Source organism: Bos javanicus, chromosome 19, assembly GCF_032452875.1.
Source record: "Bos javanicus breed banteng chromosome 19, ARS-OSU_banteng_1.0, whole genome shotgun sequence".
NCBI classification, from domain to species: Eukaryota; Metazoa; Chordata; class Mammalia; order Artiodactyla; family Bovidae; genus Bos; species Bos javanicus.
In genome coordinates, this window is record NC_083886.1 from 28343457 (window position 1) to 28367907 (window position 24451).

Consider the following 24451-nt stretch of genomic DNA (forward strand, 5'->3'; position numbering starts at 1 on the left):
GGAGAACAAAAGGGGGAGGGGAACAACACAAAGAAAAAATCCAGTTCAGCTTGGTGGTGGTTTCCTCTTTATTGATGTGCCTCCTACCTTCCCCCACAATTTCAGTCCCTTCCATCTACCCCCAAAAAGAAGGTAGTGAAAAGAAAGGATTGTTGGGGCTCTGAGCCCCTTGGGCAGTTAGAAAGGGAACAGAAACCAAAACAATTACCAGATGTGACAGAGATTGACAATCAAGAAGTCTAAAGCAGAATGGGAAAGGTGGTAAAGAAAGGGGAAGAAAGAAAGGGGAGGTATTAGAGGCCATCTCCCCCATTAACCCTTGTGTTAAGAGGGTCTATAGGAGAGTCTCAAACATTAGGAAGTGCAGGTCCTGAAGAAGGGAGGTGGTGTTTGAACCTCAAGGAGGAGTAGGTCAAGGAAGGGGGGCCACCTCTCTCTTTGTAGAATGGGACCCCCCACTTTAGGGGCAGCAGCTTCACAGACCGTAGACACTTTCATCACTGTAGGCAATGTATAGAAAGAAGTCTTCTTCATGGTGTTCCTGGGATAAAGATAGAAAATAACAGCATTCAGGCATCTGAGCTTTAGTTACTTGAACCACCCACCACTGGGACATTTTCTTCCATAACCATTCTTTTTGAAGACCCCAAATACCAGTACTTTGACTCACTTGCTCCAGACCATAAGTGCTGGGCAGTATTATCCTATCCACAGTCTTGGACAATAAGATCTCAAACTGTTCTCTACTGCCTTGGAACACGGAGTGGCTGGAGGGGAGTCTGGACCACAGCAGTTACTCTGGCTCACTGCCCTGTCCAAATCCCTAACCCAGAACGATGCAGAAATCTTAAGGGTAAATATAAAATTGAGAGCTAAGTAAGCCAGCTGGTCCAAGAACTGCTGACTTCAAACTTTCTGCCTCTCAAGCTCTTCCAACTCCTCCCCAAAGCCTCCTCTACTTCCCAGGCACCATACCTGGTACAGCTGACCCATCGTGGCACTGGTGGGCGGAATGACGTTGTTGACGAAGAAAAACAAGGCATCCTCTGCTCGGAGATGAATTCGCTTCCGGATTAAGAAGTAGAACTGACCAACTGCCAAAGATACAAGGCCTGATAAAGTCAGAGATAACAAATACCCTCAAAAGAACACCTGCTATGTGGAGTCTCCTCCATCAGAGACTGCACTCCCGCCCCCAAGAAACAAATCTGGGTACTGTGTCAGGTTCCCACCTGTAAGATCAGAAGGCACCAGGTATTTCTTTTTGTCCAGGTCTCCTATCCGAGCTTTAGGAGCCTTTTCTACTATTACCTGTTAAAGAGAAGATAAAAATTAGCAGACACTAGGTACACAGACACACAGCTCCACCTGTCAACAACTCAACATTCCTAGCACCCACACGTACCCCAGACTCATTTCTCTTTGTCTCTTAACATGCGGCGCAGCCCTGAATAAGAATTCTGACCCCACTGACTCTAATTCACCTAAACATCCAGGATCCCTGAATACGGAGTCATAAAAACAATTATGTTAATCAGACGAGAATGACTTATTCGGGCCAACCAGAGCTTCAGTTTCAAAAACCCTCTGTGAAGCTCAAACTGTCAAACGCCCCACAGCCTCCCACACGAACCCCAAGGTCTCTCGAGTCTACATCTCCTCACTTTCAGCTCTGTTGGTACCCCATTCCTTTCACCTCCGGTCCCAGAAACAGCGGTTTGGGGCTCGTTCCCAACGCCGCCACAACCGGCAGACTGATGCCTGCGCTGTAGGTCCCGGACTCAAGCCCAAGCTGTGGCGTCAGCGCCAGCGCCCCGCGCCCTCGGCCCTGGCTACTGTCCTCACCGGGACCCGGTCCGGGTATTTCTTTCGGATCTTTTCGCCCTCAGAGCGACGCTTCTCGAACGGATGCTCCTCTTTATACACGAACTTCATCCTCCCGGGAACCGGGCTGGACCGGGCTGGGCTGAGGGAACCCGGGGGGGGGCCGGGACAGGGGGCGGCGGCGACGGCAGCAACGCGCGGGCGGATTCAGCGGAGCGATCCCCGGACTTGCGCCACTTCCCTATTCACCAACCCCGCCCCCGGCCAACAGGGGCCTCCCAGGCTGCTATGTTACGCCACTGGCGTAACTGCCCTAACGCCAGTAGCGTAGCGCCACCTACTGACCTCCTCTCTCACGCCGTCAGCGTAATCGCTTTGGAATCAATTTGTAAATTACGCAGGCGGCGTAGGAAAGATGGTTGCCTTTTGCTATCGTCGGAAATAACTGAAAATCCATTTCCCGACTTTCCCCTCAGGGAGGTAACGATGAAAAGGGCTTAAAAGATGGTAATCGTAGTTTGAGACTTGGCTCTCCGAAAGCTCTTTTCGGAAGTAATGCAGAGGAAAAGCAGATAATTACATGGATAGCTATTCACGAAATCTGTTGGTACGCTGAAGGCGGCCGTTGACACCAAAACAAAGTAGTACCCAAGTGGAGGAAGAGGTCTCCGGGAATAAAGGAGGGCAAAAACAAAACCTGTGTTTAGAGAGACGCACTGGGCGCTTAACTTCCAGTAATGAGTGGACCAAAGGGACTGGAGAGGAGGTCTGAAAGGTAAGGACTACGTCAGCGCGGAAGAACACTGCTGCTGTGTGTCCGTGAAAATCATGTGATCTCAAAGGGCGGAGCGTCACGTGGCGGGCGCGAGGAAGTAGAGCCGGCTTGGGCTTGGGGAGGAGGGCCGCGGGGAGGTGGGGAGGTGGGGCCGGGCCAGCCAGGGGCTGGGGAGCCCGCCGCTCGAAGGAAGCGCCTGCTTAGCTAGTACATGCCAGTCTTCCAGACGAAGCCCAGCCTTTCTTGTCGTCGAGGTTTCTACTCCTTTAATATTTCGGCCTACTGCACTGACGCTCAGGTTCTCTCGGGACACAGGGTGCCCATCCTGTCGCTAAGACCCTTCCCCCTACCCTTAGGGTCTACAGCAGGCTCTTCTCTCTCTGCCTAGTGGACAGGGTGGATGTGAACAAAAACCCCTCCCTCATTTTCCCAAACCCCAGAGAAGGACCTAGGGCAGCTTTGGTTTCAAAGTTATAATGCATGGTTTAAAAGAGAGGAAAGGAAAAAAGAGAGAGAAAGCTGGTTACAGATCTGAGGGAATCTAGGAGGAAGGGCAAATAGAGGGAAAGTAAGGGAGGGGACAAGTCTGGGGAAGTCCAGTGGCCCAAAATCCCAGTTTCCCACCCACAGCCCAGCCCTTGGAGTGAAGAATTAGATCAGTTTTGTACAAGAGTTTTTAAAAAATCAAATCACAACAAAGCTGGCTTGGCTTCTCTTTTGAGCCTCCCGGATTACCGAATGTCTCTCTCACTCTGGCCAGTCATATCTCTCCACCAGACACTGTTGCGGCTCTCCTAGGTCTCCGCTTATGTCCCAGTCTGGGGTTTCCAGGAGTGCGAACACGAAGTTAGAGTGAGGCTGCTTCAGAATCTGGCCCTTGTGTCCATCCAGACTCCGTAGGGAGTGCAAGGCTCCCAGGGCAGAGGGGTGGGAGGGGCAGACCCTGCCCAGGCAGTCCTCACCGTTGGACAGGGCATCAGACGGCATCCCGAGGGCTCACCCTCCCCTTCCCCCCCACCCCAACTCAGGTGGAGGGGGAGCAGCTGTCACCAGAGCCTATGTTGGTGAAGGTTTCGGCTCAGCACAGAACGAACATCAGCGGTGAACCTGGGACGACAATAACTTGCATTGGTAGAGTCCTCATGGGGACAGCCTCCTCACACTAGTGTAAAGCAGCCTCACCGAAGACGTGGGACAGAAAGAACCACCATTTTCTCATGAGACTGAGGTTCAGTTTGCCCAAAACCCAATGCTAAAGGTGAGTTTTCTTAAGACCTAGGTTCAAAAATTATATTCTTAGGGAAAAGAGATAAGGAAGTAAAACAGGACAAACTTTTATTCCTTCTTGGGATCCCCTACCACTCTTCTCAGAAATCTAAGTGTCTAGCTTCCCTTACCTGAGGGCATCCAGCATTGGAAGCAGGTTGAGAAGGGCGGTATCACTGGGATCACTGAACCAGGATTTGATGGGGATGGCATTGTCTAGGGTGGGTGAAAAGGCACATGAGAATAAAGGGTTCAAGAGAGAAAGGGTGTATTCCCTTTTATTTGGGGGTGGTTACTTTAAAATACATAACCTCCCTCCCAAACTCAATGAGCCAAGTAAAATCTGTATTTATCTTCCAAAACAAAATTAAATTTTAATCCCCATTTCTCATACTAGGGTAAGGCTTATTGGGGGGGAGGCAGGGAACACTCTCATATGAAAGAAAAACAGCTTGCATCCTGACCTACTGTAAACCAGGGAATCCCAGCCCCATGCATTCAAAATACCTCCTTAGAACCACTTTCTAGTCCTGCCAGACTCACTGCCTTCTCCCTTACCTGGATGGCTCCTGTAAGCCCCTGGGGAGTTATCCAGGATCACAATGCTGGAGAGGTCACTGTGGACCACAGAGAGGTCCTTGATGTAGCTGCCCAATTCCAAAGTGCAGTGCTGGAAGGCAGGGTGGTCTGGGCATCAAAAGACTCGCCCTCTGTGATTGCTCCCCCAATCCCAACAATGCCCACAGGCAGCCAGTTCCCACAAAAGGGGATTATGTAGTACCCCCACACACCCTTAAGGTCCCATTCCTGGGCAGTTGCCTCAAACTGAAGTCCCTCCTTGATGGCCTGCCTCCCCAGCCTCATTCTTAGGCTTAGATTCTAGTCCCTTACTTGTCTGTAGTATCTCCTCTTGAGAATGCTTCTGCTATTATCCAGTTTATCTGCCACAGCAGAGCCATAAATCTCCATGCTTGCTGTGAACACCACCAACTCGTACCACTGGCTCACCTGAAATAGATTGGAGAAGAGGAAGCTGTCAGAAGAGGTGATTGTTCATTTGGACATATAGTTCCCTTTTACTAAGATTCCAGTGTAGACTTTCAGGCTTTTCAGCTACACTGAATGTCTCTGAGGACACAAAATTTTGAAACTGTCCTCAGACTCCAAGTTTTAGGCATCATACCCACTTAAGATTCAGAGATGCAAGAACAAGAGAGCAGGAAGGCCATGAAAAAATAGAATTGCATCAGCACAATAAATGAACCCTAACTATGGAAAGCCATTCTCCGACCATCCAACAACCTCCCCTCTCCAAAACTGCCCCTGCCCATTTCTCCTGATTCCTTAATTCCTCCAAATCCTCTACATTCCCAGAGCCCTAAAACCATTCCTTCCTCCCAGAACTGCCTTCAGCTTCTGCACTCACCACTTCCAAGAAGAAATCCACATGGGGCCTCTTATGTACAAAAAACCGGACGGGATGTTTGTCTATTACCACCTGTGGAGGAACATAGCAGGGCTGGGAGAAATCCTAAGCACCTCCACCCAGGCCTCAAGGACACCCCCTACCCTCCCACTGCTTGCTCCCCTTTTGCAGGCTGCCCCAGGGCCCAAGGACGAGGCCAGGGACAAGATATTCTGGGATTGGGAAAGAATCTGAGCAGAATTACAGACACAAGTTATTCCATCACTTCCCACTCCCACATACCTTGAGAATGAAGTCAGGAGGCGTTCCAGGCCGGACTGTGGGCCTCAGGACCCCATCATGATGGGAGTGAATAAGTGTCTCATCCAGATCCAGCACCAGGATCTTCCTCTTCACCTGGCCTGAACCACAAGGGGAAGGGGTAACATCAACCTACCTCCAGCCAAGACCTTGAACCGAACCTCACCTAGGGTTCCTCCCAGCCAGCATACTCACTTAGCCGATTCCGGGACACAGGAGATAAGGGAAGGATGTCATATCGAACAGTTTGGTACTGAATTACCTGGGAAGAGTAAGAGAGAGGGTTAAACCCTAGACAAGGAAATCTTCCCCACTAACCATAGGAAGCACATGCTAAACATTTATTAAAAATTGAAGTGAAGTGAAAGTCACTCAATTGTATCCAACTCTTTGCGACCCCATGGGTATAGTCCATGAAATTCTCTAGGCCAGAATACTGGAGTGGATAGCCTTTCATTTCTCCAGGGGATCTTCCCAACCCAGGGATTGAACCCAGGTCTCCAGTGTTGCAGGCGGATTCTTTACCAGCTGAGCCACAAGGAAAGCCCCTATAAATTGGATATGGTATAATTTAGGGTTATTTGGGTCACAAAGAGTCGGACACGACTGAGCAACTGAACTGAACTGACTGATGAAATCCTCAAAACAACCCTAATAATAATTATAACAATATCACCCATGTTTTAAGGATGCAGAAACCAAGGCTGAGAGAAGTTAAATAACCTAAGACCACACAGCTAGGAATTAGTGGTTTGCCCCTCCAGTAAGAATGAAGACCATGAAAGCATGGATTTTTGTCTTGATAATGGCTGTATTCCTAGAACACTATTGCAAGGGTGGTCACTCAACACTAGAATCAATGAAATGGTGGAGCCACGATTGTACCCTTGCAGTCTGACCCAAGAATCTGTCCTGTTATCCACGATATTATCCTGCTACGTGGAAAGGCATGGCCCTGCCTACCTCCACCTCAAAAATTCTTTGTCACAACTCCCATCACCTCATGTTGGGAGCTGAGCGCCTCAGAATCCTTAGTGGACAGAGGGTAGGTATCAGGAGGGGAGGTTCTTGGGTCACTAAGGGGAAGAGAGGATGAGGGAATCCAGGGGTTGTCAGGTCAGCTAAGTTCCTCTGGCTGGGGGCCACCAGGCCTATTTTAACCAGCCACCTGTCCATTTCTGTCTCTACTAGCCAAGTCACAAGCTGCAGAGAACCTCAGCCCTCTGAACAGCCTCCTTATCCTGGTACCCAGGGCAAGGCAGAGAATACTGGAAAGCCCCACTCACCACGCAGACTGATAGAGCATCGAGAAGGCCAGAGTGAAGGGCTGTGAGTGGGAGGTGAGGAAGGGACAAGGATGTCACCAGCCTGGCCTTCCAGCTTCTCCGTCTCTCTAGAGGCTCCTGTTTCCAACACTCAGGTCTCTCGCATGCAGAGCTTGGTGATTCCCTCCTCTGCCCTTTTCTTCTAAGCACAGTCCATCCCTAGGCTCCAAACCTCACCAGAACCAGGCTCCCCACTTGCAGACCAAAGGGCCCTCTCCCCCTAATCCCAAGGCATCTGCCCTTCTTTTCTCGAAGGGCTGCCGATGAGGGCCACAACAGCTCGGGTGTCCTGTCCTGCTATCTCGGGTTGCACATGCTGGGCATGTAGGGAATGCTCTAAGCATCTGCCAGAAAGGGGGCGGGGGCAGAAACCAGAATGGAAGGAAGGAAAGGAAGACAAAAGGCTGTGGGGTCAAGGAACCTGTCTCTAGGTGGGCTGGTGCACATGTCTGCACCCATAAAACTGCTATTTTCTCCCCTAAAAGAAGGGGAAGCAAGGGGGATGCTCTCTGCAAGGCCAGGAAGAGAAAACAGCACCTAACAAGGAAGGAAAACCCCAGGAGCTAGCCACACACACATCTCAGCATCTCTGACCTCAGATTCTTCGTAGTTCCTAACCCTTGTCTTAGGGAAATAGCCCTGCCTACAACCATGACCACCCAGAAACAATCCTCAACCTAAATCAAAAAGTGAAAGTAGACTGATAAAGGAGACACTGAAGCCAAGGCCAGGCCCATTCCACACTACCACTCAGGGCTGTCTGGAAATTTGACCTAGGCAGCCCCTACCAGATTTTATTTCTTCCAGTTTTACTGAGTTATTCCAGAGTACAGACTGGAGAGTCTCGACACCCCAACTCCCTGAGTCCTCCCCAGCCTCCTTCAGTGAATTCTCCCCCATGGGGATGAGAATACACAGCACATTTATTAAATTATGTTAGCCTAAGGAGCTTTGACCTTGGAGAAAAGCTATGGGCGAGGGAACCCAGAGATACACTCCCCACAATATCCCTCACAACGCTGGGGTCTCCTGGAAAAAACAAGCATGCCCTCAGATTGAAGTCTTTACAACTGACAAGCACCGTCTTCTGATGAGGACACTCAAACTTTAATGTGCTCCCTTCTGCAACTAAAGATGACCATCATAAACGCATTTTTATGCGTTTTTCAATCCCAGAGTCTTGATAAGCCTAAATATTCACTCACACTATGAACTAGGTTTTCAGGACCTTTTGGGAAGAGTTCCCTTAATATGAACCGCAGGGGCTTCTCCTGCACACCCAGGGCTTTTCCTAAGTTCCCATTCTTGTTTGTCACATACGCCCTCCCATCCACCCCCACCCTTGGCACAGGAGCCGGTATATTCCTTGTCTTAAGACCAAATACACACGGGGATTCCAAATAATAGGAGGGTCTTTGACTAACCCACATCGATGGATCTGCTGCCATCAAACAGGTGTTCCCCGCCTCTTGGTTTCTTTAGCAACAACTTCAGCTTTCTTAAAGAGCGCCCCACCCACCACCCTGGCCCCCAAGAACTGCCAAATCCTTTTACCGTCTAGCCCCCCTCCACCATCTCGGTTCTACCGCAAGGGTCTTCCTTTTTCCCATCCCACCTCATGCCCAGCTACTGGTGCTCTAATTCTCTAGAGGTAGAAGCTGCCGCCAAGACTCGGTTCCTAGGCCCAAACCGAGGCCCGACACTTACCGAAAACCCTTGATCACCGCTGACACAGGTCCCCACCACCACCAGCGCCCACCCAAGGCTCACCGTGCGGATCTGCCTCCTCAAAAGGTAAATGAAGAAGCTCCAGAGCTTGGCGGCGAAGGCCACGAACGTGCGCAGCCCCAGCAGACACTGCGTCCTCATCATCCCGATGACCCCGGCACCGCCGGCCCCGGGGCCCCCGCGGCCCAGCTCCGCCAGCCCCCCGGGGGCAGCCCCCCGCCACCGGGAGGGGAAACGGGGGCCCCGAGTGGCAGAAGAGGCTGCAGAGAGGGGCACGGAGCGGGCGGCTCACAAAGCCACCCACGACGAGGGGAAAGCCCAGCGGAACGGGGAGCTGGGGGACAGGCGTGGGCAGCCCGCGGGGGCCCACATGGGCGGGGAGTGGCACTGACGGCTTCGCCGAGGTTGCGGGCCGAGGCAGGTCGGGCTACAGTGGGGTCCTCCGAGACCAGGAGGGAAGGGGATGGAGAATTGGGGGAGGGGGCTGTGGGGGAGGGGGCTAGGGAGAAGGGAGGGAGGGAGAAGGGAGGGGGAGGGGAAGGAGGGAAGCGGAGGGTGGCCCGCTGCGCAGGCGCGCTAGGGGGCTGCCCGCGGGAAAGGGGCGGGCGGGGGCAGCGGCGCGCGAAGGGCCGCGGAGGCGGTGGCGAACGGGCCGGGTGAGCCGAGGACCCAGGAAGAAGGGGAGGGGGAGCCGAAGGACGCAGATGGCTGGACCAGAGTGGCCTCCCCCTCCCCGAGGTCAGGGGCGCCTCAACCGCTGGGGAGCGGGGCTGCAGCCTCTGCAGCTGGATTTCCCACTCTGACAGGCGCCATTTTACCGCCCAAAGGGCTCCCTCCTCCTTTCTTCCCCCCTCCTCTTCCCCTCTGACACTACTTCCGGTGGTGACGTGTATTCGCTTCACCTGGACTAAAGTTCCCCCTACTCAGTCTATGGGGGTGGGGATAAGGAAGGTGGGGCGTGTTCCGAACCAGGCCCCAATATTGCGCGTGCGCGGGGGCGGGGCCTGGAGCAAAGCAGGCCCGCCTTGAATTGCACGGGCTGAGCGGAGTGACGTCACTTGTCCCCGAGGCTCACACCGTCGGAAGGGCTCGCGCGGCCACCTCCCCCTCCCACGGACAACTGCCCCAACGGCTCTGTCCGCCCCAGTCACGGTAAAATTGTAGAGAGGGGCGTCGTCCCTACGTATGTGTACCAGCACTCAAGAGGCACTATTCCCCGTGAGCCTTCCTGGGGTAGTGAACCTAATCATCTCTCACTCCAGACTATACCAGGTCTTAGTGGTGGGAGGGATCGTGGATGCCCCGCCCCGTTCATGTGGAGGGGGCGGGGCAATAGGCAGTGACGCCATCAGAGGGCGTCCGAAGAGGGACGGGACGCATTTTGGGAATGTTGGAGTCGCTGTTGGCTCTTGGTGGCCTGGTGCTGCTTCGGGGTGAGGGTCGAAGGCACAGGCGCTTCGGAACAGGGTTCAAAGGGCGGAAGTGGAGAGGAGGGGCCATAGGTCACAAGCCAGGGATGGAGGTCTCGACTACTTCGTGAATGCGAAAACCTCAGTATTCTCAGGCTGTTTGTTATTCGCTCTTTCCAGACTCCGTGGAGTGGGAGGGGCGTAGTCTCCTGAAGGCGCTTGTCAAGAAATCTGCGTTGTGGTGAGTATCCCGCAGCGTCTCGCCGTTCCATCCGATAAGGGAGCCTGGGTCCCACTCTGACAGTCCCCCTCATCTCTGCCTCAGTGGGGAGCAAGTCCACGTCCTGGGCTGTGAAGTGAGCGAAGAAGAGTTTCGTGAAGGTTTTGACTCCAGTATCAACAGCCGGTAAGTACAAATTGGAAAAAATTTAATTGGATTGCGACTAATGTTGCTGAGGAATTTCCGTTCCAGCAACAGGGAAAAAACCTGATATGTAGTAGTGTGAAAGTGTCAGTTGCCCAGTCGTGTCCGACCCTTTGCGACCCCGTGGACTGTAGCCCAAGCTCCTCTGTCCATGGGATTTTCCCAGACAAGAATACTGGAGTGGGTTGCCATTCACTTCTCCAGAGGATCTTCCCCACCCAGGGATCGAACCCAGGTCTCCTGCTTTCAGGTCAATTCTTTACTATCTGAGCCACCAGAGAAGCTTAAAGCCTAGTCGACAATTCATTGAATGGAAATGGGTCTTTCAAAGAAGGTAGGAATTAGTAAGTGGAATGATGAAGAGTAGTATCTGGAGAATCCAAAACAGGGACTACAGAAGATGAAAGGAATAGAGTAATAAAAGGCCGACAGTACAGGCTAGCATTGGAGACTGCCCTGGAGAATAAGAATAAACACGTTTTGCCTTTTGAGTTAATCAGAGTCTAGTGATCAACGTACGTCAGCACTAACTGCAGGCTACATAGGGATTTTCCCCAAGAGCAGAAGGAACAATTTATGCATAATTGGGGAGATATGGAAGCCATTCGGCTTCCCTGGTGGCTCAGAGGTAACGACTCTGCCTACTGTCCAGGAGATGTGGCAGAAGCCGTGGTCCAATCCCTCGGTCGGGAAGATCCCCTGGAGAAGGAAATGGCAGCCCACTCTAGTACTCCTGCCTGGAAATCCCGTGGACAGAGGAGCATGGTGGGCTACAGTCCATGGAGTCACAAAGGAGTCGGACACCACTTAGTGACTAAACAACAACATGGAAGCCATACCTGTTCATGGGAGATGCGAGAGTGATAACATCATACCTGTTAGAAAGACCACACTGTGGAGAATGGGTTGGGCTGGAGGCGGGGGCGGGGGGGGTGGGGCCCGGGCCTGGACTTAGGGAGACCAAGTGGGAAGGGTTTTGCAAAAATGCAGGTTCTCTCAGATGTAGAAGTGCTGGTTAAGAGCTAGTTGTGAACCAGGAACTGTGCTAGATTAGCGCAGTGATTGAAGTAGACAGGATTTGTATTCCAATGAAATCTCAGAGAATGGTAGAAGGAGACAGTCCTGGCTTAAGGCAGGGTGGAGAGTTTGGGACAAATGTAAAAGGATGTTAGCAGGTACACCTTCCAGGACTTACAGACTGATGTGGGGCAGAGGAAAGTATCCAGATCAGGAGGTCCCTGAACCTATGTTGGCTGGTTAAGAAAAATTATTTCCTGGTCTGCATAGTTAGCTGGATAATGGTAGTTTACACCTGCCCAAGTTTTGTATCAAATGTTAGAGTAGACATGATGCTGTAAAGATGACATTCATAAGAGAGGCAGAAGATACAAAGGAGGTGTCTGGGAACAAGTTCTGCCACTGTGAAGCTTTCCCAGGATTTCTAGTCCATGCCAGTTTCTTTTCCTGAATTGTTATTCTGTCTGTAGTTAGTATGACAAGACTTGGTTCTTGATCTTCTCTAAGCTGTTCCACAGACAGGAACCATGTCTCAGGTCCTCGCCTTCCTCTTTATCCATTCAGAGAATGATAAATTTTAGGCACCACTCAGGAAATATTTGATAATGATGATAGTTAACATTTATCAAGTGTTTACTACTTGTCAAGCACTGTGCTAAATGTCAGAAGGTTGGTATTCCTGTTTTATAAGTGAAGAAACTGAGTCTTAGATGAAGTAATGTATTAGGTGACTTTGGGCAAGTAGAACCAAGCTTGGAGCTCAGGACTGTTTGACACCAAAGTCTGTGCTGTCAATCACTATATTCTACTTTTCAGTTTTTAAAAAAACACCTTTTCACTGATGTTTAAAATATTAGTGAAAATCAAGGAAACAGAACCACAAAGATCAGAAGCCAAAGTTGGAGATGGCGGGGGCAGGGGAGCAGTATAATCATGCCTTTTATTTTCTGTTTATAGGCTGGTTTACCATGATCTCTTCAGAGACCCTCTCAGCTGGTCAAAACCTGGGAAAGCCCTTCCTGGCGGGCCCCTGGAAGCCTTAAGGGCCCTGGACAAGAGGACAGGTTCTGGCCCTGCCACCATTGCTCTTGATTCCCTCAGCTGGTTGCTGCATCACCTTCCCTGCCCCATACTCTGCCAGACCCTGCATGCTCTGAGCCGTCAGGACTCCTGCCCTGGTGAGGCTCCTCATTTGTTTCTTCCCCTCATATATTCACCCTGCCAACCATGTGCCCCTTTCCACCCTAACAAGAAACATATCAGGGATCTCCAGTTGGGACTTCTTCCATCACTTCATCTTTATTCTATTTCTTGATTGTTTCATAATGCTATCAATCACTCTTTTTTTCTTTTCCAAGTTTGTGGGTTTTTTTTTTTTTTCCTCTCACTCATTCATTCATTCAACAAATGTTAAATATATACATACACTGTGTTGGGTCCTTGCCTTCCAGGAGCTCAAAGTCCCATAAAGGGTACAGACTAGTAAACAAGCAATTTACTGAATAGTCTGATAAGGACTGTGATGATAAAGGAACGTGTACAGAGTACCTTAAGGAAGGAATGTCTTGAAGAGCAAAGGGTCAGCCAGGCCAATTTGTCCAGCTGATAGCTCTGGGAGTAGCTCTAAAGTACAATGGGTCCTAGGATGGGCTTTAGAGTCAGATACCCAGCTCAGTACACAGGTGTTTGGTCTGACAGTGCTTCAGTTTCCTCTGTAAAAGTCAAGGGAGGATGGAGTTTATAGTATTAGGATGAACCACTTACTGTTGTTTTTATAGGTCAGATATGATCAGATGTTAGGAATTTCATACAGTTCAACCTAAAAATGCAAGTCTTTAGTGCATTACACTAAACGCAGCTAAAAAGAGAGGGAAGATGGGAGGGGATCTAAGGCACCGACTGGGATTTTTGGCAAGTTCCAGACACTGCAGGTAGTTCAGTGTACAAGAGATGAGGCTGAAAGCAAGTGGAGAACAAACATTGAAAGTGTTGAGTTCCTTCCTGGAGGCCTTGGGGCGCTCCTGAGGATTGAGGTCAGAGCAGTGCCTTGGTTCGATATATGCTGGAATAAGAATGTGTATTAAGGTGAGGCCTGACAGAAGTCAGAGCAGGGTGGTGAAACTGACTGAGGTCAGTCAGGATCTGGGCAGAGTTCTGAGAAGATGTGGGCCTCTGATGTGGGCCTTTTTTTTCCTCTTCACTGTTTGATCCCAAGCATCCCTGGAATGCTCCCTACTGCCCTTCGTACACCACATTTCTTGTCCCTCTACAGGTGATACCCTCCCAGGTGAGCAGGTGCGTGTGCTGGGCCTGCTGCATGAAGAGCTTCACGGCCCAGGCCCCTTGGGAGCATTGAGCAGCCTTGCTCAGACAGAGGTGACCCTGAGCGGTACAATGGGCCAGGCATCGGCTCACATCCTCTATCGGAGGCCGAGACAGCGCCCCACCCTCCAGGTTAGGAGAAGCAGGGGACTGGAGGTTGGGGTCAGACAGAGAGGGAGAGCAGTAAAACAGATGATGTGTTGGAGCACTTCCCTGGGCCCTCATCGTAGCATTTCCCCCATTTTATCTTCTTTGTGAGAGGCCTTGTGAGGTAGATTGTTTTATTATCCCTATTTTGTAGCCTGGAAAGCTCACATCCTGTAAGTTTAACCAACAAAAGACACTGCCTTCCAGGAAATGGAAGAGGAGAAAAAGCAAAAAGTGGTCCCTGTGGAGAGGTTTGAGGGGCTGAGAGGTGGAACGCACGAGCTGGAAGAAGCCAGATAGGTGGCTAGGAGCTGGAGTGGCAGCTCCTGGTTCTCTGGTTTGCTCAGTAAGATAGAAAAAACTTTGTTAACCCTCTTCTTATTTCTCCCCAGACTCAGTGGTTCTCCATCCTTCCTGACTTCAGCTTGGAGCTCCAAGTGGAGCCACTGCTGGAATCCCAGCCCCCCTCAGATCTTCATACTCCCTCGGTACCTAAGAGAGGCAGGGCGGGAACAAGGGGATGGAATTTGGGGTCTGGATAAAGGAGAAGGGGATAAAAACTGCAGACATTGGGGGCGTGGGGTCAGGGATTCCAGGGATAGCACAGAGCAGCAGCTTCTTCTGTACCTACAGGTGGACCCCACTACTCATTTGACTTTTAACCTTCATCTGTCCAAGAAGGAGAGAGAAGCCAAAGACAGCCTGACTCTGCCCTTCCAGTTCAGCTCAGAAAAGTAAGGTTGGGGCCTCAGTGCCCAGGTCCCTGAGTTGAGCCCAGCATTGGGCCTAAGAGGTTGGGCAACAGCAGGTTGTTGATTAACTTTTTCAACTTTATAGGGGCTGAAGTCCACCTCCAGAGTCAAGTCTGGGGAGTGGCTCTTTACCCACCCAAACCCCAGCAGTGTCAAAGGGCCTTGATGTCTCTTTTCTCTCCATTGGAGCCTTGGGTCCCAGCTCCACTGATGTCCCCAAAGTAATCTGGACCTGGGCTGAGCCAGACCAGACCCCAGGGAAGTGGCCCTATCTCCAGGTAGCAGCAGTGGGAGGGCAGGAAGCTAGATGGTATGCCAGAGGCAGGTTAATAAGGGCTTAGTAGACACTTGTTCTGTGCCCAGCATGTGGGTGGGTGAAGCAAGACTACACAGTATCCTTGCCCTAAAGCTGCTAAGAACTTAGGGTGTTGCAAGAGCTGTCTAAGAGTATCCATCCCTATACCAGTTGGTGCTACACAAGGTCAGACAAAGGGATTTAGACCAAGAAGACATGGAAGCCAGAGAGGGAGTGACTGTCACTCAGAAAGAGGGTGTCCAGACATGACCCATTACCCACCCTCCCCAGCACCAATTCTCCCCTTATCTCTCCTCAGACAGCAGGCTCTACTGCGCCCTGGGCTGGGCCAGGCTACCAGCCACATCTTCTATGAGCCAGATGCTTATGATGACCTGGATCAAGAAGACCCAGACGATGACCTAGATGTTTGACTGTCTAGGAGATTTGACTAGACTGCAGTAGGAGGGGAAGAGGAAGACTATGGGCCCGTAACCGTCCTTCAATTGTGTGTGTTGGCATTAGCCTGTCTCTGCTCCATCTTTGTTCCCTGTTTCTATGGAGGCCCTGCCCTGTGACCCATGAGCCAGGGAGCATCTTCCAGTGAGAAGAAAGTGAGCTGGAGGCATAAGAGAAAGTGACAGGATAGGAACACCACCTCCCCCCAAGCCTAATAAAATCTTTTATATTTTATTAAAAGCAAAAGTTCTTTGGTTGCTATTTAAGCAAGAGTCGCAAGTGGACAGGACTGGAGGTTGGGAGTGGATGAGGGAAGCCAAGCACCTGAGTCGTTGCAGATGCCCTGAAGGAGATGGGAAAAAAGCCTACTTTCCAAAACATATTTTTATTACTGTACAAAAAGCACACCCTCCCCTTTTTGTCCCTCCCCCCCGCCCAACCCCCTAGGAGACTGTACACGGTGTGCTGGGCTAGAGTGACCGAAGGCTTTTGCTTGGCACCCTGCCCACAAGCTGAGCTCTCTGCCCCAGGTCCTTTGATAAGGAGGCGCCTGTAGGCTGCCAGGTTGGGGCAGGGGCGTCCCAACTCACACATACTCTTTGGCAGAGTTGGGCTTAGGGTAGGAGCGAGGCGCACGGTATCCAGCTTTGCTCTCACTCCCAGGACAGGAGCAAGAGAGCAGCGCACCTCCCAGGAGGACCAGAGCAGACCCTGCCCAGCCAATGAAGATGGCAGGACCAAATTCATACCTGTGGAGAGAAGGAATTGCAGTCACGAACCCTGGCCTGCCTCTCCCAACCCCAGACCCCTTAGGAGATAGGGCTCTCATACTTACTTAACATTCATGGGGACCAATGGGTTATAGAAATCTGAGACAATCTGATGGCCGTACCAGGAGCAAGCTATCAAGGCAGCAAGACCTGGAGAAAATGTGAGGATTCAGGTACTGTGAGCCACCCCCCAAACCCGCACTGTGTCCACACTTACCCCTTCAGGATGGTTAAGAGAGCCCTTGTCCCCACCTTGGACCTGTGGCTCACCTGCCAAGATGAAAATGATGCCTCCCGTCATGGCTATCCGGGCCTTCTTCACTTTGTCGTCTCCTCCACAGTTTGTACACTTCATTCCCATCGTGGCCACGAATGTGGCCAGGAAGCCCAGCACCAGGGAGACCACCATTAGGGCTCGAGTGGCCTGCAAGGCCGCTGCGAAAAAGGGGTAAGGATGCCATCCTTGTTGGAAATGACGGGGGCGGCCCTCGGACCGCTTCAGACCCCGAGTCCCCGAGTCCCGGGCTGGAGCTGGTGGATCCCGCCCCCTCCCGACTCCGTGGCCTTCCCGCTCTGCCCCGCCCTCTCGGCTCTAGGATCCGCCCGCCCGGGGCGCCAGGGTTTCGATGAAACTGCCCCCGCGGAGGGGGAAGGGTGAAAGGGGACGTCGAAGGAAAACAGAGGTGGTGACCTGAGCCCCGGTAGCGGTGGCTGCGGCCCCGGCGCCGCCCGCAGCCCCGGCTCTCTTCTCAGCTCTGACCCCACTATCGAGGCCACGGTTTGTGGCTTCGGCTAATCGCCGATAAGATTAGAAGCCGCAGGCGGCGGCCCAGGAGACGCGGCTCCTCGGCCCTTGGTTCGACCCAGCGGCCCCTAACCCAACACCGCGGCCTCCAGCCCGCGCCGCCTTTTGTCCGAGAAAAGGGCGGGAGATGGCGAAGACCTTGGCCTCCACGGGGTAGGGGGAGGGGAAGGCCGCGCCCCAGGATTCAGCTTACCGGGAGCGGCTTGGGCCGCTGGCCGCTCGGCCAGGAGACTAGGCCCGTCCGCGGGCGAAAAGGGGCTCAGCCGGACCCGCTCACGTGCAGTCCCAGGACCTCGGCCCTACCGCTTACTCCTCTCCAGCCGCGCTACCCGGCAACCCAGCGCGTCGGGCCCTGGGGCCTCGAGGCGCGCCCCCAGCCCCCGCCGCGACCCCGGCTCTGGAGCGTCCGCCCCGTCGGTCCCGCGGTCTTACCCGGCAGGGAGAGCACCGAGTCGTACATTTTGCAGCTCATCATGCCGGTGCTCTGCGTGACGCAGTCCATCCACAGCCCCTTGTACATGGCCTGGGCGGTGATGATATTGTCGCCAGCGTACGAGCTCATCTGCCACTGCGGGATGGCGGTGCATGCCACCAGGCCCACCCAGCCCAGCAGAGCCATGGAAAAGCCCAGCAGCTGCAGGCCCGAATTGGCCATTTCCGCCCTCAGAATAGACGGGGGGCGCCGGGAGGGCGAGTTTTTAAGTTACCCAAAGAGGCGAAAAAGAAGTTGGTCGACTGCTTGCAAATCTGGTCCCCGGAGTAAACACAAACCGACCCCTCCGGCGAGGCGAGAGTCTCACCGCAGAGGGAACAGGACTGGTGACCGACAAAAGCGATCCGCGAAGGCCTGGCGGTTCCCTCGGGCGCTCGGCGACTGTTCCCAAACAAAAGGTGGAGGGGCCGTACGGGCGCGGCCTCCGGGTGCTGGAAGTCCCCAGAGTATCCTGGGCTGTCGGCCCGAGGCTGCTGTGCGAACTAGAGGTCGCTCAGCGGTGATCGGGCAGGTGCGGGCGGACAGGTGCTGCGCACCTGAGTATAAGTAGGGCGTCGGGGGGCGCGCCCCCGCGGGCACCGGGAGCGCGAGGCGGGGAGGGACCGAGGGGCGGCCGAGGGTGACCTGACGTCACCGAAGGGACACTCACCTGAGCCGGAAGTCCTTGCCCCCACCCCTCCTGGCTCAGGTGAGGAGGAAGAAACCTGAGCCCCATGTCACGCCTCTTCACTTGCTGGGCTTGGACCGCTGGAGGGGGGAGGTGGAGTCTTCTCCGGAGTCCCGAGTTCTGCGGAAGCCCCTAGGACTGGAGGTCCCTCGGGCGCAAGGACGTCCCTTCCCCGCTCCCAGATAGGTGCGCCAGGAACGCGGCGGAGGCTGAGCGGGAGAGATGCCCCAGGCTAGCCCTGGCTTCGCCTTCCCTCCCGCAGAGACTCTCGGCTTCTACTCTGTGCGCTCGCTCTTTATCCCGCCCTACTTTCGCCCCCACCCTCTGTTCTACTCTTTTTCTCTTCAGTTTCCTTTCGTCGCTGACCCCACCTTCCGGGGACCCCTCAGAACTGCCCACTTCAGCCGCCTAATTAGAGTCTCCACCGCCAGAGCCACCGCCTAGGGCCCAACCCCGCCTCACCGCTGTCGCCTTCACCAGACACCTGGCTTCCAGGAGCGGTACCCCAGCACCCATCTTCTCCGCCCCCTATTCCGATCTCCGCTGGACGTGACTTAATGGCGGGGCCCTTGGCCCCCCCCGCCCCCCCCCCCCCCCCGCCCCGCTGTCACTGTCCCATCCCGCCTCAAGTGTCCTTGCTGCAGAAAGAAGAAACCACTGAGGCCAGAAACGAGCGAAGGGAGGGAGCAGGGTAAGGCCTGGGTCAGAGTCTTGGCCACACCCACCATTCTCTTCCCTTGGAGTTTTTCCAGCCGGCCCTCCACCTTTCCCTCTTCCTCCTCCCCCAGCCCTGCACTAGTTTCTCACCCTCATCCGGAGCCTGGACCTGCCTGTCTGTGTGCCCTCTCCCGCCTTCTCACCGTGCAGTCCTCCGGAACATCTGGCTCTAATGTGGCCTTTGATTCAGTCCTCAGACCTCCACCTCACCCTCAGGTTTCTTCTGTCACTCTCCCTGAGTTCTGCCCCATCCCACCAAGCATCCCCCACTTACCCATTCCTCCCTCCCTCCTCTGTTATCATCTCCCTTTCCTGTCCTTTCCGCTTCCTATTTTACTCCTCATCTTTTAGTCTACCTTTGTACCCCATCTCCAGCCCCCTTGGAGCCCAGCATCACCCAGTAGCCTTTCTTTGCATCTACCCGAGAGCACATCCCTGCTCCCTCATGGTCCGGTTTCCTTCCAATCTTTCCCTCTCCAACCTGACATCTCTCAGGCTCACACACCTTTCTTACTCTGTCTCTTTCATTTAATTTTTTAACCTCATGTCTCTCATATTTCCCATCTTTGCTCCTCCTTCTCAAATATTTCTCGGTCTTTCTTTTATTCAATAAAAATATTAATGGGCCCTTCGTAGTCCTAATTAACCTGTTTTTCTGCATTTTCTGTAAAATGCAGACTTTAAGGAAGTCTTTATTATGCATTTTATTTTTCTACCTTTGATTAATGATGAGTTTTGTATTTTGTTAAGGTGATTTCCAGCTCTAATAATCCACATTTCTTGTTAGTTAAATATATCCAGCTCCTCTCCAAGCTCAGTGAGACCATCTCAGGCCAAGCCACCATCACCTCTTGCCTGGACACTGCAACCTCCTCCAAACCAATCTCTTTGCTTCCTTGCTTGTCCTTCTAAAATCTATTTTCTAGAAACAAATTTGTTTTATTAATAAACTTTTATCTTATCGCTTCCTGTTTAAAATCCTTAAAACTTCCAATGGCATTCTTTGGCTCCTATTGCTCCAGTGGATTTGCAAATAAATGTTACACTATGGTTTATGAGACTCCATGCTTCAGCCACACTTCCTGAACTATACTGTGTTCCTTCCCACCAAAGTGCCTCTGCTCTCTGTTCTCTATGCCTGGGTGCTCTTCTCATCTACCCCCACTCAACCTTCCTTCTACCCAGCTAACCGACTCATCCTTAACTATCAGCTCAAATATGACTTCTGGGAGGCCTGGCCTGAGCACCCCACCCCGGACTGAGTCAGAGCACCTTGCTGAATATTCTCACTGCTACCTGTACTGTACTTTCAAGGTTCTTATCATGACTGAAAGCTATTCACTTTGTGTGATTATTTAGTCAACGTCAGTCTCCCCACTATACTATAAGTTCCAAGAGATGTGTCTGGGTTTTATCCCTAATAAATAGTTGATGAATAAATGACTAAATTGCAAATTAACATGATTTTCATCTACTGATTTGACAAATATTTTCTGAGACCCTGTACAATGTACCAAGCACCATGCTTGACACTGGGGCTACAGCTGTAAACTAGAGGACACTGCAGAATTTCTGGTGGGCCAGTGGTTAAGATTCAGTGCTTCCAATGCAGGGGGCACAGGTTCAATCCCTGGTTGAGGAAGTTCTGCATGGCATTCTGTGCCGTCGAAAAAGAAAAAGAGGACGCTTCATTCAGGTAACTTAGATTCTAGAGGGAGGAAGCAGGCAATAAAGACATAAAATGGACCATGTTTTCAAGGCAATAAAATAGGGTAATGTGATGAGGTTGGGTCCATTCCAGAGTAAGGTCAGGGAGACCTACCTAGGAAGGGACTTAAACAATGAGCCACCCAGAAAGGCATATTATAGGCATAGGGAACAAAAAGTGCTATGACCCTGTTTCTATTGTCCCTTTGAGATTTGTATTAACTTAAAGTAGAATTGCTCCACCTCAGCACTATTGTGTTTGGGGCCAGATAAGTCTTTGTTATGGGATGGTTCTGTGCATTATAGGATATTTAAAAGCACCCTGAACTTCCCCACTGATTTGATGCCAGTATCCTCTCCCACACCCTAGTGTGACAATCAAAAATGTCTCCAGAATAAACAAGGTCCTATTGTATAGCACAGGAAACCATATTCAATATCCTGTCATAAACCATAATGGAAAAGAATATATATATATATAGTCACTGCTGTACAGCAGAAATTAACACAACATTGTAAATCAACTATGCTTCAATAAAATAAATTTTAAAAAAATCATTGTCTCCAGAGATTGCCAGATGTCCCAGTGATGAGATGAGCATAACTGGTCCCAGCCTAGAACCACTGATTTAAAGTATCACCAGTCAGCATCACTGTGAATTTCTTGCTCTAGAAACCTTTAAGAAAAGAGCTGGGTGTGAGGAGAAAGTAGATGGATGGTTGGAATTAGCCAGGGTTGGGATTTTGCTAAAAAGAGAGAAAAGGGGGAGTTCCCTGGTAGCCTAGTGATTTGGACTCCAGGCTTTCACTACTGTGGCCTGGGTGCAACCCCTGGTCAAGGAACTGAAAATCCTAAAAGCCAAGCAGTGTTGCCAAAAGAAAGAAAGAAAGAGACAGAGAATAGAGAAGGAATTCTAATTTGCAAGAGAGTGATTATGTGCTAGATTGTTGCTATAAATTGGGTATTAAGGAGAGCAAACATAAAAAGGAGTCAGTGGATAGTGAAAAACTCATCCAGTCAATGGTTTTGAAGTCTCTGTAAAGTGAGAGAACTGGGGATACATGAATGGATGATCTAGAAGCCTAGGAGGTGATCATCAGAGGTGGCAGGCTTGAATTCACTAAACTGGAAAAGGGTGTTTTTAGAGATAAAGCCTTGGGTAGGCGCCTGAAGATGGATTGAAAACATGGTTGGAGATGAGACTGAGGGCTGAGAGGCCATGAGTAAATGGAGTGTCCTGGTGGGTTCTGAAGTCAACAACAATGATGATGAGAACATAGGTATAAAGAAGACGACAATGAGCTTGATCAATACCACAAGGAAGAGAAATAAATAGATTGTGCAAAGATTGAAAGGGTCAAAATAAAATTGATTTGCAAACGATATAATCACCTACTAGAAAATCAGATAAAAGCAACAGAGAATCTGTCAGAACTATCCATGTTGTTCAGCAAGTTTGCTGTACACGAGATCCACCCACAAAGAGAGTCACTAGTATTTTACTACACCAGCAAAAACTAATTAGAAAATATAATTTTAAAAATAACACTTAATTTGCATCACGGCAAAAATTATAGAGCATCTTGGAACTAACCAAGTATTCATAAGACCTCAATGGAAGAAAAATTTTAATTCTACTAGATCTGTCTAGTCAAAGTTATGGTTTTTCCAGTAGTCATGTACGGATGTGACAGTTGGACTATAAAGAAAGCTGAGCGCCAAAGAGCTGATGCTTTTGAACTGTGGTGTTGGAGAAGACTCTTGAGAGTCCCTTGGGCTGCAAGGAGATAAAACCAGTCCATTCTAAAGGAAATCAGTCCTAAATATTCATTGGAAGGACTGATGCTGAAGCTGAAACTCCAATACTTTGGCCACCTGATGTGAAGAACTGACTCATTGGAAAAGACTCTGATGATGGGAAAGATTGAAGGCAGGATAAGGGGAAGACAGAGGATGAGATGGTTGGATGGTGTCACCAACACGATGGACATGAGTTTGAGTAAGCTCCAGGAGTTGGTGATGGACGAGGAAGCCTGACGTGCTGCAGTCCATAAGGTCACAAAGAGTTGGACATGACTAAACGACTGCATTGAACTGAAAGAATATAGAAGATGAATGAATACAAAAATAGTCCATGCTCTTAAATGGGATGACTTAACATTATAAAGATATCAGTTGTCCCCAGAATAACATACAATTTGATATATTACCAAAAAAAAATTCAATTGGTGCTTTTTTTTTAAGATATTAATGTTTACCTTCAGATTTTTTGAAGTAATTAAAACACACACACACAAATAGTTAGGTCTTCACTGAGAAGAGTGACAAGAGGGGTCTTGCTCTTCCAGAAATTTAAATTTGCTACAAAGCATTCAGCAACAGTAACCATATAGTATTAGTGCAAGAAAAGAGAGATACACCAATGGAACAGAATACTAGAGACAGAGGTCAGTTCAGTTCAGTTCAGTCGCTCAGTCGTGTCGACTCTTTGCGACCCCATGAATCGCAGCACGCCAGGCTTCCCTGTCCATCACCAACTCCCAGAGTTCACTCAGACTCACGTCCATCGGGTCAGTGATGCCATCCAGCCATCTCATCCTCTGTTGTCCCCTTCTCCTCCTGCCCCCAATCTCTCCCAGCATCAGAGTCTTTTCCAATGAGTCAACTCTTTGCATGAGGTGGCCAAAGTACTGGAGTTTCAGCTTTAGCATCATTCCTTCCAAAGAAATCCCAGGGCTGAGCTCCTTCAGAATGGACTGGTTGGATCTCCTTGCAGTCCAAAGGACTTTCAAGAGTCTTCTTCAACACCACAGTTTAAAAGCATCAATTCTTTGGCACTCAGCCTTCTTCACAGTCCAACTCTCACATCCATAGGTACTTACATATGTATCAAAAGCGCGTGCTGTATGGTGAGTCACTTAAGTGGTGTCTGACTCATTTTGACCCTGTGGACTGCAGCCTACCAGGCTCCTCTGTCCATGGAATTCTCCAGGCAAGAATTGCAGGGAATTGTCCAGGCAATTCTCTCTGCCATTTCCTTCTCCAGGGGATCTTCCCAACCCAGGGATCGAACCCGCATCTCTTATGTCTCCTGCATTGGCAGATGGGTTCTTTACCATTAATGCCACCTGGGAAGCCCATATCAGAAGTGGATGAACTCTAGATGGATTAAAAAGACCTAAACATGGAGAAGAAAATGCCAACCCACTCCAATATTCTTGCCTGGAAAAGTCCATGGACAGAGGAGCCTGGCAGGCTGCAGTCCACTGGGTTACATGACTGAGCACACATGTGTGAGGAGGGTAGAAGGAGATGGATTGGTAGCAATAAACTGGTAGAACTAAAAAAAAAAAAAAAAGACCTAAATGTGGGGACTTCCCTGGTGGTCCACTGGTTAAGACTCTGTGATCCCAGTGCAGGAGGGGCAGGTTTGATCCCTGGTCAGGTAGCTAAGATCCCAGCTGCCATGGTACAACCAAACAAACAAAAATGTAAATCTAAAAACTATAGTTCTTAGAAGAAAAGGTAAATTTTGATGCAAAAATGGAAAAGAATACATGCAAAATTTCAAAATCACAAATCCTAAGGGGAAAATTGGTCATTTTGATGATACTAAATTTAAAATTTCTGCTAAATGAAGTTCACCAAAGAAAAATTAACAGGCAGACGATAGAAGAAGAGAAAATATGTACAATATCTAAATATGATAACAAACTAACATTATTTGTTTAAGTCTCTTGCCAATCAACAGTAAAAATATTCCAAGAGAAAAATGGGCGAAGAATACGTGGAAGGGATTTGCCAAAAAAATAGAAAGCCAAA

General features: G+C 50.6%; 4 protein-coding genes across 6 annotated transcripts; 1 reads left to right on the plus strand and 3 right to left on the minus strand.

Annotated features, from left to right (window-relative positions):
* Positions 1 to 50: 50 nt before the first annotated feature.
* GABARAP (GABA type A receptor-associated protein) lies at positions 51 to 2085 on the minus strand. The gene is made up of 4 exons (XM_061390984.1): positions 1846 to 2085; positions 1233 to 1311; positions 976 to 1094; positions 51 to 541 (listed from the first exon to the last, which is right to left on the minus strand). The coding sequence occupies exons 1-4, from the start codon at positions 1933 to 1935 to the stop codon at positions 476 to 478; spliced, it is 354 nt and encodes a 117-aa protein (XP_061246968.1). The 5' UTR covers positions 1936 to 2085; the 3' UTR covers positions 51 to 475.
* Positions 2086 to 3057: 972 nt separating this feature from the next.
* On the minus strand, positions 3058 to 9164 carry CTDNEP1 (CTD nuclear envelope phosphatase 1). Its single transcript, XM_061390982.1, has 8 exons — positions 8687 to 9164; positions 5787 to 5853; positions 5574 to 5692; positions 5292 to 5363; positions 4757 to 4873; positions 4424 to 4535; positions 3997 to 4081; positions 3058 to 3706 (listed from the first exon to the last, which is right to left on the minus strand). The coding sequence occupies exons 1-8, from the start codon at positions 8786 to 8788 to the stop codon at positions 3646 to 3648; spliced, it is 735 nt and encodes a 244-aa protein (XP_061246966.1). The 5' UTR covers positions 8789 to 9164; the 3' UTR covers positions 3058 to 3645.
* ELP5 (elongator acetyltransferase complex subunit 5) lies at positions 8334 to 15715 on the plus strand. 3 transcript variants are annotated; one of them, XM_061390979.1, is made up of 9 exons: positions 8334 to 8371; positions 8652 to 8710; positions 10234 to 10294; positions 10379 to 10459; positions 12452 to 12672; positions 13767 to 13948; positions 14356 to 14451; positions 14597 to 14697; positions 15330 to 15715. In XM_061390979.1, exons 1-9 carry the CDS (start codon positions 8349 to 8351, stop codon positions 15442 to 15444), a joined length of 939 nt encoding a protein of 312 aa, XP_061246963.1. In that variant the 5' UTR covers positions 8334 to 8348; the 3' UTR covers positions 15445 to 15715. The 3 variants fall into 3 exon arrangements, with proteins under 3 accessions (XP_061246963.1, XP_061246965.1, XP_061246964.1); XM_061390981.1 differs by lacking the exons at positions 8334 to 8371; positions 8652 to 8710 and adding an exon at positions 9299 to 9382; XM_061390980.1 differs by lacking the exons at positions 8334 to 8371; positions 8652 to 8710 and adding an exon at positions 9970 to 10077.
* A 127-nt stretch (positions 15716 to 15842) lies between these two features.
* CLDN7 (claudin 7) lies at positions 15843 to 18839 on the minus strand. The gene is made up of 5 exons (XM_061390983.1): positions 18667 to 18839; positions 17477 to 18413; positions 16510 to 16674; positions 16305 to 16389; positions 15843 to 16218 (listed from the first exon to the last, which is right to left on the minus strand). Exons 2-5 carry the CDS (start codon positions 17697 to 17699, stop codon positions 16056 to 16058), a joined length of 636 nt encoding a protein of 211 aa, XP_061246967.1. The 5' UTR covers positions 17700 to 18413; positions 18667 to 18839; the 3' UTR covers positions 15843 to 16055.
* Between the last annotated feature and the right edge of the window lie 5612 nt (positions 18840 to 24451).